The sequence below is a fragment of the Castor canadensis genome, chromosome 13 (assembly GCF_047511655.1).
Source record: "Castor canadensis chromosome 13, mCasCan1.hap1v2, whole genome shotgun sequence".
In the NCBI taxonomy this organism is placed as follows: domain Eukaryota; kingdom Metazoa; phylum Chordata; class Mammalia; order Rodentia; family Castoridae; genus Castor; species Castor canadensis.
This window is the reverse complement of record NC_133398.1, coordinates 126,192,748-126,210,594: the sequence shown is the minus strand read 5'-3', so window position 1 is coordinate 126,210,594 and position 17,847 is coordinate 126,192,748. Positions and strand designations below refer to the sequence as shown.

Genomic DNA, 17,847 nt, shown 5'->3' with positions numbered 1-17,847 from the left:
CACTGCTGTCTCCAAGAAACACCTGTCATCCTTAAGGTTTGGGACACTGGGCCACGTGGCTGCCACCATTGTGTTAGGCTTCCCTGACTCCAGGCACACGGCTGTCCTTAGACCCCTGTCTGGAAGCCACCTACTGTGTGACCCTGCGGTGGCTCCTTTGTCCCGGTCACATTTCCTCTTAGAAACTCACAACCCGGTCACTCGTCTTGTTCCAGTTCCCATCTTGGTCAGCCACTCTGGGATGCATCACGGTGACAGGCTGGGACCCACTTTCCCCCCTGCTCCTCCCTGTCCTCGCTGCCTCAGTCCCAGGCTCCCCTGCCCCGTGGCTCCGTCCAGAGGTCACCTTCCTCCTCGGCCAGGGGCTGCCGGTTGGAGGACTCAGGCTCAGCGGCTCTGACCTTCCGCTGAGCTGGCTGCGTGGCGCCCGTGTCCAGAATTCTGAGCCAGTGCTTGGGGACAAGAAGCCCGGGCCAATTACCCTGCAGCTGGTGGTTCAGAGGAGGGAGACCAGGGGTGCCTGGAAGGGTCACCCCAGTGTCCACAGCAGGTGCAGAACCATTTCGGAGCCTCCTCCTGTCTGTGCAAAATACCATTTCCAAAGCAAACGGAAATGCCTCCAGAAAGAACCTACTATTGCTTTTTTCTCTCTTGTTTTGTGTTGTCAAGTGACTGAGTGTTTTCCCCACTTGTGCTGAACACTGTCAGCACTACTGAGATGCACGTGAGGACATTTAGGGCCCCATGTGACAGCAGCATATGTACCTGTTCTACAGGGACAGGTGGCTTCGTTTCCAGACACTTCCCAAGTGTGGCCACTGTAAGGCCCTTAGCTCTAACAGAGGCACGGTCTAAAGGACCTGGGCGTCCCCAGATGACGTGGTGTCACTGACCTCTTTCTGCTGAGAGAATTCAAGGAGCATCGAAGGTGTCAGAAAAGTAGCATGTGACATTTCACGTCCTTGCAGGTGGTCCCAACTCACCAGGATCTTCCCAGGCTGCACCAGGGGACACCGTGTAGTTCAAGGACAGAGTGGCTTTGACTGCAGGAGAGAGGCCAGCCCTGTCTGGGCAGCGCCTTGCGGGGCCCTCCCTTGTTATCTCATTGAACCCCTGTGTGTAGCTCCAGGAAAGTTGACTGGACCATCGTTCTCCCAAAGGAATGCTGTACCCACCCCAGTCCAGGCACAGGTAGGAGCTGGAACTCCCAGACAGGAATGGCCTCTTGGGGAGGAAATCCCTTTTGTTTCAGTTTTCCAGACCCTAAAATTCTGTACACTTTGGCTGACTAACCCCATTGCCCGCAGCTGGTGAGGGCCTCTCACCTTTCTGTCTCTTTCTCCAGCACTTCCTCTGGCAGCCAGGTTCTTGGCCCTCGTTTCTTAGCATTTCCGTGAGGCTGGGGGCAGTCAGGACGTGTTCTGTTCTTCTGTGAGATGGGATGGCTTGACTTGGTGGGGTTCTGGTGTTACCCCCCATCCACCCCCAGTATGAGTTCTCTGGGGACAAGACTGTGTGTCCCCCTTCAGCACTTGAGGCACTGAAGGCTGTGATTGGCCCAATACGCCTCTCAAGCCCTACTAGAGCCAGGGCACCTTGCGGTGACAAGAGGGTGACGTTTGGCCTAAGAACCAGGGAGCTTAGCGTCATCCTTGCAAGATGGCGATCTACTTACTTGAATTTCCTCCCGGAAATGCTAAGCAGTGAGAGTTAGGCTGCATCTGGGTCCTACCAGGAAGCAGGGGGCACACAGAGAGAGTTGAGCTTGTCAGCCCAGGTGTGTGCAAAGTCCAGGGAAAAGGACAACTGACGCAGAAGAGAAGTTCCCTCTTCTGTCAACGTAAGTGGTTAGGAAGGGGAAAGGTCGAGGACCCTGGCTAGGATGGGGTGACTTCGAGGCTAAGTTCCTGAAGAGAAGTGTCTGGCATGAGGTGCGTTCCCCGTGGAGTCCCCCGCGGGACTCAGCCTACCCCGTGGCCAGCTGGTGGGGAGGAAGTGGGGTTCCCCTCACTTTCTTTTCCTGTTGGTGCTATCTATTGACAAAGCCAACTAGAAGCCTACTGGCCAGGGAAGCTTCTGAGTCCACCTCTGCGCAGCCTCCCTGGACCCAGAACTGACCGTGCAAGGGTGGACCGTGGATGTAGCACGTGGGTAGAGAATAATCTCACGCTGGGTTCCAAGGGCTTTGTCTCGGTCCTCTTCTCTCTTTGGTACTTGAGCCCCTGGCTCCGTATTTTCAGCCAAACATCATGGCACCCGTGTCTCCTTTCCTTGGGAGACACCGGGTGGCCACCGATGGTTAGAGGCCATTTCATCTGGTGCCTTCCTTTCTCAAGGACAGAGAAATTCTTCAGAAGGGAGAACGTTTTCTTGTAAACCTGACCCCCTGTCTTCCACTTTATTGAGAACCCACTGCGGTGGGGGGGTGGAGACCTGATGGGCAAAGGCTAGAGGTCCGGACTCCTAGGCTGGTGGTGGCTTCCCATTGCCAGGGCAAGTCACACAGCGGGTGCAACATGGCACCCCTTGAATGCAACATCCATCTGGGGAGAAGGAAGCCATCTTGGCGTTTCTCAATATCCACATGTGTGATGGGTGCAGGGGACAGGATGGTCACGGAGACAGGAAGCGGTCTGTACCTGCTCCCTTTTCCCTCCACCGCACCCCGGCCATTGGAAGAGTTCCTAATAGATGTTGCAGAATTGCTTCGACTGCACACCTCCCAGAACGTGGGCTTAGGTAACGCCTAAGGGTGAATCTTTAAGGCTCTCTGGAACCCCGCAGTGCCGCAGTGCTTCCCCTAGGGCCTGCTCAGCTCCCTACCCAGATGGATCTCCCAGGTACCTCAAATATCACACGCCCCAGGCCGAACCCCCTGCCCCAGCCTCTGGCTCTCCTTCTCTGTCTTGGTTACTAACGGCACCATCTTCCCGGTTCTCCAGACTCAAGCCGTCCTTGCTGACCGCCTCCCTCACCCTCCACGGGGCCACACATCCATCTTTTGTCAAGTCCAGGGGATTCTGCCTCTGACAGGTCTCAAGCTCTCTCTCTCTCTCTTACTGCCTCATCCTGCATCCTGGTCTGGGATCTCGTGAACTCTACCCTGAGCCACAGCACCATTCTCTTCCTTCTGCTCTGCTCAGTTCACTCCTTCTCCTGCGGGGAAACCCTGGATTTATAAGGATGGGAAGGGGCCGGGGGTGCAGCTCAGTGCCTCCCATGTGCCAGGCCCCGGGTTCAATCCCAGCGCCAGCATCCAGTATTGGAGAGGAAGTGGAGAAAGTGAACCTCAAACGTGGCTGGTGGGAACAAAAAAACGTGTGGCCACTCTGGAAAGCAGGCCGGTTGTTGCTTACATGCTAATTGCGCTGACTGTATGACTCAGCCTTTCCACCCTGGGAGCAATGAAAATTTATCTCCACACGAAAGCTTACACATGGTGGCTGGGAAAGTGGCTCAAGTGGTAGAGCGCCCGTCTTGCAAGCGGGAGTCCCCAAGTTCAAACCCCAGTGCCACCGAGAAAAAAAACAACAAAAAACCTTACACGTGAGTGTGGTATCATGATTCATGATAACCAAAAAAATGGAAATAAACCAAATGCCCACCACCCAGTGGGCAAAATGTGGTGTTTCCAAACAAAAGATTACTATTTGGGCATTAAAAATAGTGAGGTGCGAATTCTTGCTACGAGGCAGATGAACCTTGAAAATACTCCCTTACGTGGGGAGGAAGCCAGTCTCAAAAGACCCTGTCCTGTAGGATTTCGCTGATGTGAACCGTCGGGAATAAGCGAATCTGTAGGTAGGCGGATGGCTGCACGGGGAAATGCGTGCTGATGGATGGAGATTGGGGCGGCTACCCAAGGGGCCACCAGTGGGCATGGGGTTTCTTTTAGGGGCGATGCCAGTGATTCTAAAATGAGAGAGTGAGGATGGTTGCGTTGCTCTGCAAAGTAGCGAACTCCTTGGTGTTACACAGCTGAGATGCGAGCTTTGTGGTCTGGGACTCACGTCTTGGAAAGTCTTCTGAAATGTTTCTGATGGCTCCTTCGTGCCCACTGAATGAGGTCCCTTGGAACTCATGTCCAGTCCTTCCTTAGGTCCATCCACTTCCCCCCTGCCCCTGGTAGCCCGTCCCTAGAGAACCACTTGCATTCCCAGATCATACTTCGTGTCCCAGGAGAACTCCTACTCAACCATGGAAGCCCAGCTCCCACGTCACCCCTCTCTCTGGCTTTCCTGCCCACTGTGAATGAGGTTTCGTGGTTTTCGCATGTGTGTTTTCATCACCTTTTCAAAGTAGGAATCAGAGCACTTATGGTGCTATTTCCTAAATGCTCGTGCGTCTTTCTCCTGCAATGGGCTGGGAGCTTTCCAGAGGGCAGGGCATGGCGGTGTTTTCCTTGTGGTCTTTATAAGCCAAGCATCCAGGAGAGGACACACACCCAGCCTGTGCTCAGGAACATGGTGCCATTGAATTCAGTCCAGGAGCCCAGCCAGGAGAGACTGTTGAGATCCTGGTGACAGCAGTGCGGGGACTCTCTAGGTGAGGACAACGGGGATGAGGAGAGGAAAGAGAGCCAAAGACATCGCTTCCAGGGTCACTGCATCGCCTGTGACCTGCCTGCTCCAGGTCCCCCTCCCTCATGAGAGCAAGGCAGGGTGTCAGGTCACTTCAGTTCTCCCTTGACTCAGCCAGACTCGGGGGGTGGGGGGGTGGGAACACAGGGCCCCCGCTGGGTACGTGGGACGGGAAGTGCGGACTAGGGCTGTGTGTGGGATTCCAGTCTGTTGTGAGTCTGGCATTACCTTGCTGTGTGCCAGTGAAGATCAGAGGCCAAGGTACAACTGTGATTGTCACCGTGATGCTGTCACACTACAGGTACTCGGCAAATATGCAAAGAGGGAAAGAAAGGAAGACGATTAAAAACCTTCCCACTGCGGCATTCTTTGCAGCATGGTGCCCAGCTGGCTCTGCTGCTTAAACGGGGAGGCAAGTTTCACCTCCATCTTTCAACTCTGCCCCAGCCCCTCTTCCAGCAGAGGGTTTCAGGCTCCTCCTTCCCCCTTTCCACATAGGTGGTCAGTGGGAGGCTCCATGGCCCCTGTGGGTGTCTGCTTCCGCTTCTTCTACCCAGAGCTGGGCTTCTTAGCCCTCAAAGGGCCAAGCTAAGCGGAAGTGACCAGCAGCCCCACCCACTTGTCACTTGCAGCCATTTCAGATTTCCTTCTCTTTCTCTGCATCCAGCTCTCCTTCCTCCTCTTCAAACACGTCCTCCACTGAGAGGAAGAACCCTTCCATTCCATGCCCACTGAACTTGCAGTTCTCCACGCCCCAGGGGGTGACCCGGCCCTAGGGATGGCCTTCCATCCTGGGCTTCCAGGTGACTTCACAGCCATCAGCAGCTTTCATTTCAGCTCTTCCCACTGGAGCGGCAGGGCAGGGAGAAGGAAACCCAGGCAAGAAGGAGGAGCTGCTGCGTCTCCAGGCCGCCCCAGGATAATAGCCTTCCCTTGTTTTCAGCTAGACGACACAGATTGATTTTGGAACAGACCTCCATCCATGGCCGTCCCAGCTTGGTTTACTGCCCGCTGGCCTTTTGTTCTTGCTCCAGTTATAATTTCCCAGCCCGAAGAGATGCCTGGCTGCCCAGCTTTTCCGTGTGTCCCACTTTCAGTTGGCCTGATTCTTTCTGTGGGTCTCCAGAGCTTGGGCTGAAGCCATTCAAGCGAAAAAAAGAAAAGAGAGAGAGACCCGATCTGCTGTGGTCTTTCTGCCTGCGAGTCTCTCCTTTCCCTTGGCTTGAGTACTTTGGGTAGCTCAAGAAGTCTGCGTGCACCGACAGGAGGAGGGTCTGTGGCTTGTCACTCAGCTTCATCTGCCATATTGCCTACCGCAGCGCCTCTGTCCCTTTGTCCACAGTGGTGTGGGGTGCTTTGAACGTGGACCACCTGGGGTAATGGATGAGGCCATCTGTGGCTGGAGAGGACCAACTTCAAGGTCCTCTGGACCTTGGGTGCTGTCAGAGTCCCACGCAGACAATGTGAGGGCCACAAACCTGGGACTGAGCACCGCCATGCCCCATCCATGGTAACCCAGCTGGCAGACTCAGCCATTGCACTCTCTCTAGAACGTCGTGCCTGTAGGTCTGTGTATTTCCTGATGGGATGGACTTCCTGTCTGAACCAGCTGATCAAGACTCCCTACATACCTGGGTCCAACTGCAATATCTGCTCTCCTCCCTAAACCTTCCGGCTGTGTATGTCCTCGTCCCCATCCCTCACTGTTGCTGTGACCGACCTTCCTTCTCTTAGTCCCTCTCTCCCTCCCTCCCTCCCTCCCCCTCTCCATCTCTCCCTCCACCTCTCCATCTCTCCCTCCACCTCTCCTCCCTCCACCTCTCCCTCCCTCCACCTCTCCCTCCCTCCCTCCACCTCTCCCTCCCTCCACCTCTCCCTCCCTCCACCTCTCCCTCCCTCCACCTCTCCCTCCCTCCCTCCACCTCTCCCTCCCTCCACCTCTCCCTCCCTCCACCTCTCCCTCCCTCCCTCTCTCCCTCCCTCCCTCCACCTCTCCCTCCCTCCACCTCTCCCTCCCTCCCTCCACCTCTCCCTCCCTCCACCTCTCCCTCCCTCCACCTCTCCCTCCCTCCCTCCCTCTCTCCCTCCCTCCACCTCTCCCTCCCTCCACCTCTCCCTCCCTCCACCTCTCCCTCCCTCCACCTCTCCCTCCCTCCCTCCACCGCTCCCTCCCTCCACCTCTCCCTCCCTCCACCTCTCCCTCCCTCCCTCCACCTCTCCCTCCCTCCACCTCTCCCTCCCTCCACCTCTCCCTCCCTCCACCTCTCCCTCCCTCCACCTCTCCCTCCCTCCACCTCTCCCTCCCTCCCTCCACCCCTCCCTCCCTCCCTCCACCCCTCCCTCCCTCCCTCCACCCCCTCCCTCCCTCCCTCCACCCCTCCCTCCCTCCCTCCACCCCTCCCTCCCTCCCTCCACCCCTCCCTCCCTCCCTCCACCTCTCCCTCCCTCCCTCCACCTCTCCCTCCCTCCCTCCACCTCTCCCTCTACCTCTCCCTCCCTCCACCTCTCCCTCTACCTCTCCCTCCACCTCTCCCTCCCTCCACCTCTCTCTCCCTCCACCTCTCCCTCCCTCCCTCCACCTCTCCCTCCCTCCCTCCACCTCTCCCTCCCTCCCTCCACCTCTCCCTCCCTCCATCTCTCCCACCACCTCTCCCTCCCTCCACCTCTCCCTCCACCTCTCCCTCCCTCCACCTCTCCCTCTACCTCTCCCTCCCTCCACCTCTCCCTCCCTCCACCTCTCCCTCCACCTCTCTCTCCCTCCACCTCTCCCTCCCTCCCTCCACCTCTCCCTCCCTCCATCTCTCCCACCACCTCTCCCTCCCTCCACCTCTCCCTCCACCTCTCCCTCCCTCCATTCCTCTCTCCCTTCCTTCTTTTTTGGGAGGCTGGGCATTGAATTCAGGGCCTTTGCTGTGTGGCAGGTTAGTCACTGGATGGAGTGGCCCAGCCTCAGGCTTCAGGTCTTCAATCCTCGCTGCATCCCCAAATCAGAGAGCTGAGGGTCCGCTTGGACCCCAGGCTTCCTTTCTGGCATACTAGCACCTGTTCGTTCGTAATGCCACCTGAAGCGGACACTTTGAACCCCTCTCTTGCCTCTGCTCTACTGTCATTAAAACTGAGGCGTGGGTGACCCCACATCCAACACTCCTCATCGCTTGCCCTGATGCTCACCTGCATCCCTAAGTCTCCAGCTACATCAGGGCCATTTCTTGGACCTTGTCACCTCTCTCAAGAGCATCTTGATGGGACCTGGGGGACCTGCTTGAGGCGCACATTTTACTGCCTTGATCTCTTCTCTGTTTCCCTTCCTGAAAAGGGGGGGGGGCTCCATCGCTTTCATTCCTGGGAGCTGGAAAGAGATGCTGACATCACATCGTGTGTTTGGAATATCTGTCACTTCCCCCATCCCATCCTCTTTCCCCTTCCCCCATGGAAACTGAAATGCAAGTAGAGAATCAGAAAATGAGCATGCAGCCTGAGTTGGGAGTGCGAATTCACGGTAGGTGTGACGGCCACCTTCCGGGGCCCTCCCACGGGGCGTCTGAGCAGCAGGACCTGGTACTTCACCCAGCAGCCATCAAGGTTCTGTCCCCAGAGCTTGTCTCTTACAGAGCCCATCTGTGAACCCAGAGCACATTCCTAAAGCCCACAGTCACTTTGACCAATGGTAGCAAGAAGGTAGAGTCTGTTCCCTGAAAGAGGAAGAGAGAAATAAAACCCGCGTTGGATTGTTGGCTTACTATGTTTTTTTTAATGCTCATGCTTCCTGAATTTAAAAAATAATAAGGGATTCTTTTTCGTACCGTCTCCAGCTGAGAAGTGCAGCCTCCTCTGCCTCAGCAAATTGCCCGTGGGTCATTTGGAACTTGAGTGGGTCATCACTTGGGTCGGGGCGGGGATGGTCCTCGGAGGGGACAGAGGGGACGGCCATGACTCGAAAGCCTTGATTGTGCTGTGTCGGCAGCCTCTTAACAGCCCCGTGACACAGCCTGGCCCGTGTCGGATGGCACCTGCTGGCCTTCATAAGCCATCCTGCATTTCCTGTTGCCCCGTCTGGCGTTCCGGCCCCATCTTGGATGCAAAGAAAGCCATGCTTCTGCCCTTTCATTCGGAACGCAAGTAGTTGCTTCAAGTGTTGGTTTTTCTGCTTTCTTGTCCAGTTCTTGAGGTGAAGGACCTTTTGGGGATCACAAGTTACTTCCAAATTCATTCTCTTGCCACGCTTGGCAGAGCTAACAGGTCTGGCCCCCAAGTAGGTAGCAGATAGCCATAAAAATGTAAGGTACCTCTAGCAACAATGTCCTCCTCCAACCTTTGGAGGCCCCATGTCAATCTGGATCCAAGGAACTGAAACAAAACCGGGTGTCAGCTCTTGAAGAGGTCGAGGACAAGGTAGCACGGTCACACGGTGGGCTGGAGGTGGGCTGTGAGCAGAAGCGTGAGACAAGTTGGAGTTTTGTGAAAATCCCTAGAAAATCAGCGGGGGGTGGGGGGTAAGCTAACATTTCCTGAGTGGCAGCTGTGTGCCGTTCCCCGTGCTCATCTGTATGGTCCATCTCATGTCATTTAATGAGAAAGCCACGAAAAACTCCAACCTCCTCATCCTCAGCATTTTGCTCTGTGTCTGGAAGGGAACCCAGGCTGTCTACACCCTGAGCCACTCCACCAGCACTTTTTTTGGCAGGGGGGGTGGGTAATGGATTTTTTTCGAGATAGAGTCTGGCAAACTATTTGCCTAGGCTGGCTTCGAACCGTGATCCTCCTGATCTCCGCCTCCTGAGTTGCTGGGATTATAGGCGTGAGCCACTGGTGCCCAGCTCATTTTTTTGAATAATAATAGCATTCAGTAATCTCTGGTTCCTTTTAGGGATCAGACACTGAGCTGAGCACATCCCACACACTGCATATTCAGCCTCCTCAAAAGCCCAAGCAAGGGCTCTTCAGAGATTCTGTTGGTGCGTAGCGAACCTTTCCGGGGCTTCATGACTGAGAAGTCACCTGTCTGCAATTTGGATATGACTAGCAGGGACAGCTCACCCAGCTGCTGTTGGGGTTGAAAGGTCGTCTTCTAAGGTGACCTGTCACCTGACTGGTATGACACGGTGTTGGCTGTGGGCCTTGAGTTCATTCAAGGGATGTATTAGTTACTTTCTTTGTCACAGTGACCAAATGCGTGGTAGAAACAACTTGAGAGGAAGACAGATTTATCCTGGCTCACGGTTTCAGAGAGTGGAAGCCCATGGGCGCTTGGCCTCGTGCTCCTGGGCAGAACATCATGGCGGACAGGAAGGTGAGCGAGGTCCTGCTCCCAGTGACCTCCTTCCTCCGCTAGGCCCCACCTCCTTAAGTTTCCAAAACCTCCCAAAATAGGGTCACCAACTGGGACCAAGTGTTCCATCCAACCCATGAGCCTGTGGGGGCATAGCTCAAACTCACGCCGAAACAGATGATCCCTCTTAAGACGTGGGGTGGTGGTTCTGGCCATCAGCTGGGAGGTGACTCGGGGACATTGGTTCCTCTCCACGGTGCTGATTGAGCTCCCCCACGGCGTGGCAGCTGGGCTCCAGAACAGGTCAAGGAAGCCACAAGTCCCTTCCAACAGGGCCTGCAAACTCAGTCAGGTCAGCGTCATTTCTTGGCTGGTCTCTCGATCAAGCAGACACAAGCCTGCTCAGAGTCAGGTCTCAATGACTGCTGTCAACGTATAGTAGCCACCTTTATTTTCCACTCTGGCCCAGAAAGGTTTTGTGCACTGCCCTGGACCACAGAGCCAGGGAGAGAACGGGTTTCCCCCTGCTGTACTTCCTTCTGGGTCCCGTGACACAAGTTTGAGTTAGGCAGAGCACCTGCCTCCTTTTAGTCCAGGTTTCTGTACCTTTTCCTGCCATTACCGGCCCTACAGCTGTGCCCGCCCCAGCACCAGTGAAGGTGATTCTGGAGTATTCCTCAGATTGCTTTGCCTGTGTTTGGTGTTTGACTTTAAGAGCAGCCCTGCGAGGATCCCCGGTGTTGGAAACTATTGATAGGGCTGTTGATAAGCAGGTCACACAGGAGCTTGTGTTCTGTGAAGTCTGTCGTGTGACAGTCGGGAGGGCAAAGCCTGCTACCTGTTTTCTGTGTCATCCTTGAGAAGAACATGGTGAAGACTAGCAAGGAGGAGAAGTAGTGAGTCAGCTAGTGGCAGGTCTCACAGAAGGACCCGTCTTGCCAGCGGTAGGTTTGGGGTCTCTGTCCGCAATCATTTCCTCGCCAAAGCTGCAGGAATGGCAGCTCTGTAAGGCTGACGGCCGTTCCCCCCATAGGTCAGTGGTGGTTAAGAACCCACTCTCCAGGGGAAAGAGGCCCTGATGTGTAATGTTTGTCCATTTCCTTGGCAAAAAACGCCCCCCTCCCAAGCAACAGTGTGACATCACTGAGCACAGAGGAGTTGGGAAGAAATGCCCGTGGTGGGCTCTCGGAAGCTCAGGCTCCCCCAGTGGGATGTTCAGAACTGCCCTTGAGTTGTTCCCACAGACATGCAGGGACTTGCAGGGGTTAAAAATCAACCCAACTTGTGAAATTCCATCTGCTGCCATCACTGGAATCCACTGTAATATTCACAAACACAGAGAGGTTGAGTACCTTGTGCTGGACCACACAGCTACCAATTTCCACCTGCTATTTGATTGCTCTCATATTGGTTTAGGAAAAGAAAAACACAAAAATTTGATTTCTACCAAAAGACTGGTGAGTTTGCATCCAAATTTAAAGCTTGTGTCCAACAAAATGTCACTTTAAGCAAAGTTACAAGACAAAGGACACTCGGGAGGCTCAGACGGAGAGGATCGCAGTTCGAGGCTGGCATAGGCAAAATGTTTGAAGACTCCATCTCAACCAATAGCTGGGTGCAGTGGTGTGCATCTGTCATCCCAAGCTATGCAGGAGGCTGAGACCAAGAGGATCATGGAAAGTTTGCAAGACCCCATCTCAACAGGAAAGTGTTGGGGTGTGGTAGTGCACACCTGTCATCCCAGTAACAGCAGGAAGTGTATCAGAGAAGGGCCATAATCTAGGCCTTTCTGAATTTAAAAAGAAAAAAGCAAGACCCTAACCCCAAATTAACCAGGGCTGGAGGAGTGGCTCGAGTGGTTGTGCACCTGCCTCGCAAGTCCCTAAGTTCAAACCCCAGTACCACAAAGGTGGCGGGGGGGGGGAGGGAGGAATAAATGACAAACTGGGAGGAAAACAGCTAGGAAATATACGATATCAAAGTTTCCTCCAGGAGCGAGGAAGAGGCAAGGATGAATTGTCTGATGGGTTTTTAAAGGGAGCACCCCTCTGCCAAAACTTTGACTTTGGACTTGAAGTCCCCAGAACTGTGGAGTCTTTCCTGCTTATTTTGAGTCACCTAGTTTGTGGTACTCATTCAGCCTTTGTCAGATGATATTCTACTTGTCCCTAACCCTTTTAAGTTTTACACTTGAGCTGAAGTAAGATTAAAATTCTTAGTTCCTCTGTCACAGTCAAAGATGGCTTTACTATTACTTCCTGTCCAAGATGGCTTCACTGTTACTGACTGTCCAAGATGGCTTCACTGTTACTTCCTGTCCACCATGTTTGTTCAGATCTTGGGTTTTGCCATCTAGAGGTCGATTCTAAACCATCTGCCCTTGAATCTGGATGGGCACATGACTCACTTTTGATGCCAGGTGACTTCTGAGGCATTCTCCATCCTGTGTGCCCTCAAGTGCCATGTGCACAGTCCGTCCACCATGTTAGGTGTGAGGCCATGAGACGAGCCACCCCGTCAGGGTTAAAGCCACTGACGTCTGGGGGAGATAACTTCAGAGTTAAGAGTGCTCTGTGCTTTGTGGTGGTTACTGTCTTGTCACTTAAAATGGATCATATTAAGCCAGGTGTTGTAGCGCTCATCTATAATCCCAGCTACTCAGGAGGTAGAGACAGGAAGACTGAGGGAGTTTGAGGACAGCCGAGGCAAAGGTAGGGGTGAGATCATGTCTCAAAAGCAAAAGGGCTCAAGTGGTCGAGTGTCACAAGGTCCTGGGTTCAATCCCCAGTACTACAACCCAACCCGGACTGTGTCATGTACACCATGAGATTTGAAATGGCCTGGGGGAAGGGAAGATTTTAAAAAAAGAGGCGGTCCATGGTGCCCCCTTTCTCCCAGTCTGATCAGGGGCCACTTGGCACCCTGGTCCTTGCTTCCAGGGGCTCTGACTTGCTCGTGGTTCTTTCTGTCTCTGTGGTCAAGACTCAATGAAGTTGAGCTGCTCCCTCAGGAAGACGGACTAGGGCTTCAGGCGACCAAGGCCAGGGAAGAAACCTGGCTTCTGTTGACTTAGCTTAATATTGAGACGCTGTCACCACAGTGGGTGTTCCCGTCATTTACCTCCAAGCTCAGTGGGAAGCAGGCGTGTGTTGAAAGTGAATTTGGAACCCATTCTTGGAAAGGAGAAGGGAACAGAAATAGGCAACCCAAGGTAGGTTGCCTTGCACGCTTAGGGAGGCCATCATGGGGCTGTGGAGACACAATGACCCTTGCGAGCTGCCTCAGCTTGGGCTGGGGGGACTCAGCCTCAATGTCACAGGCTGCCCGCCAGCCAAATTCAGACTTCCTTGTCTTTTTGTTAGAACACAGCCACCCTCAGTCGTGTACAGGCTGCATGGTGCTTTCCACAGCACGTCGACAGGATTAAATGGTTGTGACAGGGTCTGTACGGCCCACAGAGCATGCAGCATTTCCTAGGTGACCCTTTATAGAAGAAATGTGACAGTGCCTACCTTGTGTCTCCATACCAGTCAGCCTGGGAAAGGACGTGACCTTGAGCCAGGTGCAGAGGAGAGCCCTGGAGCAGGGACCCCAGCGGCAAGGACAAGGGGTCCTTTTGTGACAGCCATGTGGGTGGTCCTCATGGTGGCCTAAAACAACCACTGTATTTTATTCACTGTTTTGTGGGTGGCGAATTCTGACAGATCTCAGTGGACAGCCTCTGAGGTCCATGGCCTCCTTGGGGTCGGAGCGTCCACCTCCCAGAGGCCTTCCTTGTCCAGTGTCCCCCGCCCCGTCCTTCTTTCCCTGTGGCATCTTTTCTTTTAGGGCTACTCCATGTGTTTTTGGGATAAGCACACAATGTCTTGCACGACGGCTTCATGAGGCGGGCAGTGGTGCCTAGCAGGCCTGTGGTGGGACCACCCCAGATTTGTTGGCACGGTCACCTCTGTAGTGTCCTGTCAGCCAGAGTGGTCACAGGTCCTGCCCTAGAGGCGGAGCAGTGGGTGCCACATCTTCAGTGAAGAAGACAAGATCCCAGTGCAGAAGGCCACATGAGTGAGGTCCTTTTACTCCGTGTTTGGAAAATACAGAGCACCAGTGGGCAGTGCTGGACAGAGCCAGGTGGCCCAGGACACAGAGCTATGTGTGTGCCTCCCTTCCCAATGCCACAGTCATTGGCATCGCCTGGACAGCCCGAAATGACCACAGGACACCTCAGGAATGGCCTTTGCCCCATCCCAACCCCACAGAGCCTGTTTCTGAACCTTCCAGCACACCACTGTGGCCAGGGAACTTTTAGTGTGAAGCCACAGAGGGGAGAAAGACAGCAATATTTACTGAGCACCAAGGCCTCTCGTGTTCTGGAATCCCGGGACAATTCTGTAAGCTGTGATCGTTGCCCCTGACTATAGGAAAGGGGTCTGAGTCTCAGACTGAGTGACCATGTAAGATTTGAGCCAAAGATGCTTCATATTTGCCTCAAAAGACAGGAGCCGGTGGGGTGTGAGGTCCCTGATCTGAGGAAAGCCACCACAGAAGAGGGCCCAGCCTGAAGCCTGGGGCTGCAGGGGCAGCCTGGGGTAGGTAGCAAGAGTGACCTGGAGTCCTAGGACCAGGACGGGACATGCCGTTGGGCACGGTTGCTGTAAGAGTGGCCCCAACTCCAGACAGCCAGACCCACTTGTGAAAGCACAGAGTGAGGTGGATGGAGCTGGGGAGCCCTTGAAGGGGGATCAGAGCGAAGAAACTGAGGCTGGCACCATGTCCACAGGGGAAGTCTCTCCTCCCCTCCCCTTCCTCTTCCTCCTCCTCCTCCTCCTCCTCCAAGCTGGCACCATGTCCACAGGAGAAGTGTCACCCTCCCTCTCCCCTCCCCCTCCCCCTCCCCCTCCCCCCTCCCCTCCCTCTCCCCTCCCTCTCCCCCTCCCCCTCCCTCTCCCCCCCTCTCCCCTCCCTCTCCCCCTCCCCCTCCCTCTCCCCCCCTCTCCCCTCCCTCTCCCCCTCCCTCTCCCTCCCCTCTCTCCCTCTCCCCCTCCCCCTCCCCCTCCCCTCCCTCTCCCCCCTCTCCCCTCCCTCTCCCCTCCCCCTCCCTCTCCCCCTCCCCCTCCCTCTCCCCCTCCCTCTCCCTCCCCTCTCTCCCTCTCCCCCTCTCCCTCCCCTCCCCCTCCTCCTCCCCCTCCCCCTCCCCCTCCCCTCCCTCTCCCCTCCCTCTCCCCCTCCCCCTCCCTCTCCCCCTCTCTTCTTCCTCCTCCTCCTGGAGGCTTTCACGCTGTGTCCTGCAGGCAGGGCAGTCTCCTTCCTATGCAGTGACAGTAGTTCCTGAGTTTTGGACCTCAGCCTTGTGCCAGACATGGCAGCGTCTACTTTCACGCCTCTATTTTCCTTAATCCTCATAACCCTCAAAGGCGCACGTCTAGTGACTCCTGTCTGATGGAAAGGACCGGACGGAAGGGAACCTCCAGGTCACAGGGCTGCCCAGGCAGAAGTAAGACTTGAATCTGATGGGTCAGCTCAGGACCCTCGTCCAGCACAAGGTCCTCCCACCCTGCAGATGGGCAGGCGCACACATAAAGAGCACAGACGGATGAGTTTGCTATCTTCCTTTTTTCTTTTTTTACCTCCCTCCTCCTTTCGTCTACTTAAAGACTAATAACATACAAAAGAGCTTCAAGTTGGCTGGGCACCGGTGGCTCACGCCTGTAATCCCAGCTACTCCGGAGGCAGAGATCAGGAGGATCAACGTTCGAAGCCAGCCTTGGGCAAATAGTTCCTGAGACCCTATCTCGACAAAATGCATTACAAAAAAGGGCTGGTGGTGGAGTGGCTCAAGGTGTAGGGCCTGAGTTCAAATCCAGTACTGCAGAAGAAAAGCATCTTCACATTGTTGAACTAGGGGACTGTGAAGGACTTGAAGCCAAGGACATGGTAGAGGAAACAAGAGAGGCCAACTTGTGTCTTCCCAGAGCCAGGCTAGGGTTGCAGGGAGGAGAGGCTGGGCCCCCCAAGGGCAGGGTCCGCACCCCTTGCAGGCCTCTGCTGCCCACATGGACTCCTGGGCTTCTGGCTGGGCTCAGGCCCTGTGACCTCCCTCAGGGAGGAGGGCTGGGGACAGGAGGGCCCCTTGCCTTTTGCCCGGCCCTCGGAGCAGAATCCCAGGCTGGGAGAGCCACCCCGCCCTCCGGGTGGGTCTCGGCTTTTGGGGTGCCTGTTAAACACGTTCCCTGCACTCGTGGCGGGTTGGGGGTGAGGCACCGAGGCTGCACCCTGTAAGGTCTGTCTTCGTGCCCTTCCCTGGCCGGTGCAAGCTGACCCGGACCCCGGCGTGGAGGATCTGAAGCCCTGAGAAATTCCGTGCTTTCTCTCTTGATCTGTGAGCTCCGGTTCCGAGTCATATGGAGCCATATGGAGAGCGCGGACTTCTGTGCTCCTGATCGCTCCTTTGGGAACGTGTGGTTAAACCCAGTGAAGCTTAACTTCATTTATTTCAGAGTCCCCGCCACTCGCCGGTGACCTCCACCGCGCAGTGTCCAGAGGACTGTGTGCCTCCATCCACCGGGTGGAAGAGTTTGGAGGGCTTGCTGGGCACCTGTGCGAGGGGTCCCGGCCGTCCACCATGGGGTCAACAGGGACTGACCCCTGCTGTCCATAGACTTAGAGTCTGGCCAGGGAGACAGAACAAATAAATCCTTTTGGAGCCCCGCGCCCCTCAATCGAGTGTCAGTTTATTGTCACTGAGTGCTCGCTACCCGCGCTGCTCGGTGTGACGTTCATAAGCGCGTGTGTTCATAGATAGGAAACTCTGCTGAGATCTGAGTAAGATGCACACGACGCCTGGCATCCAGCTGCTCGGCAGGTGAAGTCCACAAGACCCCATGTCAACCGGAGCCGGGGCCATCACCGGTCACCCCCAGCCACTCAGGAAGCACAAACAGGAGCCCTTGGCCCAGGCCAGCCCAGTCTTAAAGTGACAGTCCCGACTCCAGGTTTAGGGGCCTTGCTGAGCGGGGCCAGAGCCTGACCTCCGCCCCCTGACCTCCGCCCCCCCGCCCCCGGGTCTCAGCGTTGCAGGTGGAGAACTGTTCGACTTCTTAGCCGAGAAGGAGTCCCTGACCGAAGAGGAAGCCACCGAGTTTCTCAAGCAGATCCTAAATGGCGTCCACTACCTGCACTCCTTGCAGATCGCACACTTCGATCTGAAGGTACGCGGGGCCCAGGCCGCGTGGGAGCCTGTGGCCAGCCGGGCCTCCTGGTTGGTCCGCTGAGAGGGGCTGAGGCGGCTGTATGGGTTTAACAAATGGGACTTTGAATCAATATTTATTTATTTTGATTATTGTAATTATAATATTTATTAATATTAATCGATCAGTAATTGATTGACATTGATTGTCATGATGGGTGCCTCTCGCTGGGATGCTGATGAGTTTGCTGGGTGGAGGCTGCACAAGGAACCCGTGGGGAAGAGTCCCGTGTCCCCCCCACCCCGGGGGCCCTTACTCACCAGGTCTTTATCTGGGGCCATTTGCAGCCCGCCACGGCCAGTGTCCGGCCTGGCGTCCGTCCTCGGGGGCTGCGGGAGAAGCGTTAGGGTCTCGGGCTTTGCTTTCCTCCTGGTGCAAGGCTGGGGCCTGACCTTGTCGCTGGCTGCCAAGCACAGTCCACCCTGAGGCTGGCCGCCTGGGCTCTCGGGATGACGGGAGACGGACCGACGTGTGAGTCGTCCCCCAAAGTCACAAGGGAAGCAGGCAGCATGACAGTGAGTCCAGGACAGGGAGCCGGGCCAGCGCTCCAGGTGGTCCGACTGGGAGGTCTGCTCGGTTGTCACCTTGCCAGAGGCACCGCGCTCCCGTCACCCGATGAGACACCCGTCACCCGGCTTCCTTGTGCGTCCTGCCTCCCCTTTTCCTCACCCCGTGTCCTCCAATCCTTGGAGAACCCACACGGTTTTTCCTGGATTCTCGTTCAACCAATCCCTTTTCTCCCTATTTTTTTTTGGTC

General features: G+C 55.6%; 1 protein-coding gene across 4 annotated transcripts in view; it reads left to right on the top strand.

Annotated features, from left to right (window-relative positions):
• The window catches only part of Dapk1 (death associated protein kinase 1), a 127,181-nt gene that overhangs the window by 56,109 nt on the left and 53,225 nt on the right, over positions 1 to 17,847 (top strand). For all 4 annotated transcript variants that reach the window (XM_074052609.1, XM_074052608.1, XM_074052606.1 and 1 more), the window contains one exon: positions 16,913 to 17,051. In XM_074052609.1, the coding sequence (XP_073908710.1) occupies positions 16,913 to 17,051 (139 nt within the window). The remainder of the gene's footprint in view (positions 1 to 16,912; positions 17,052 to 17,847) is intronic.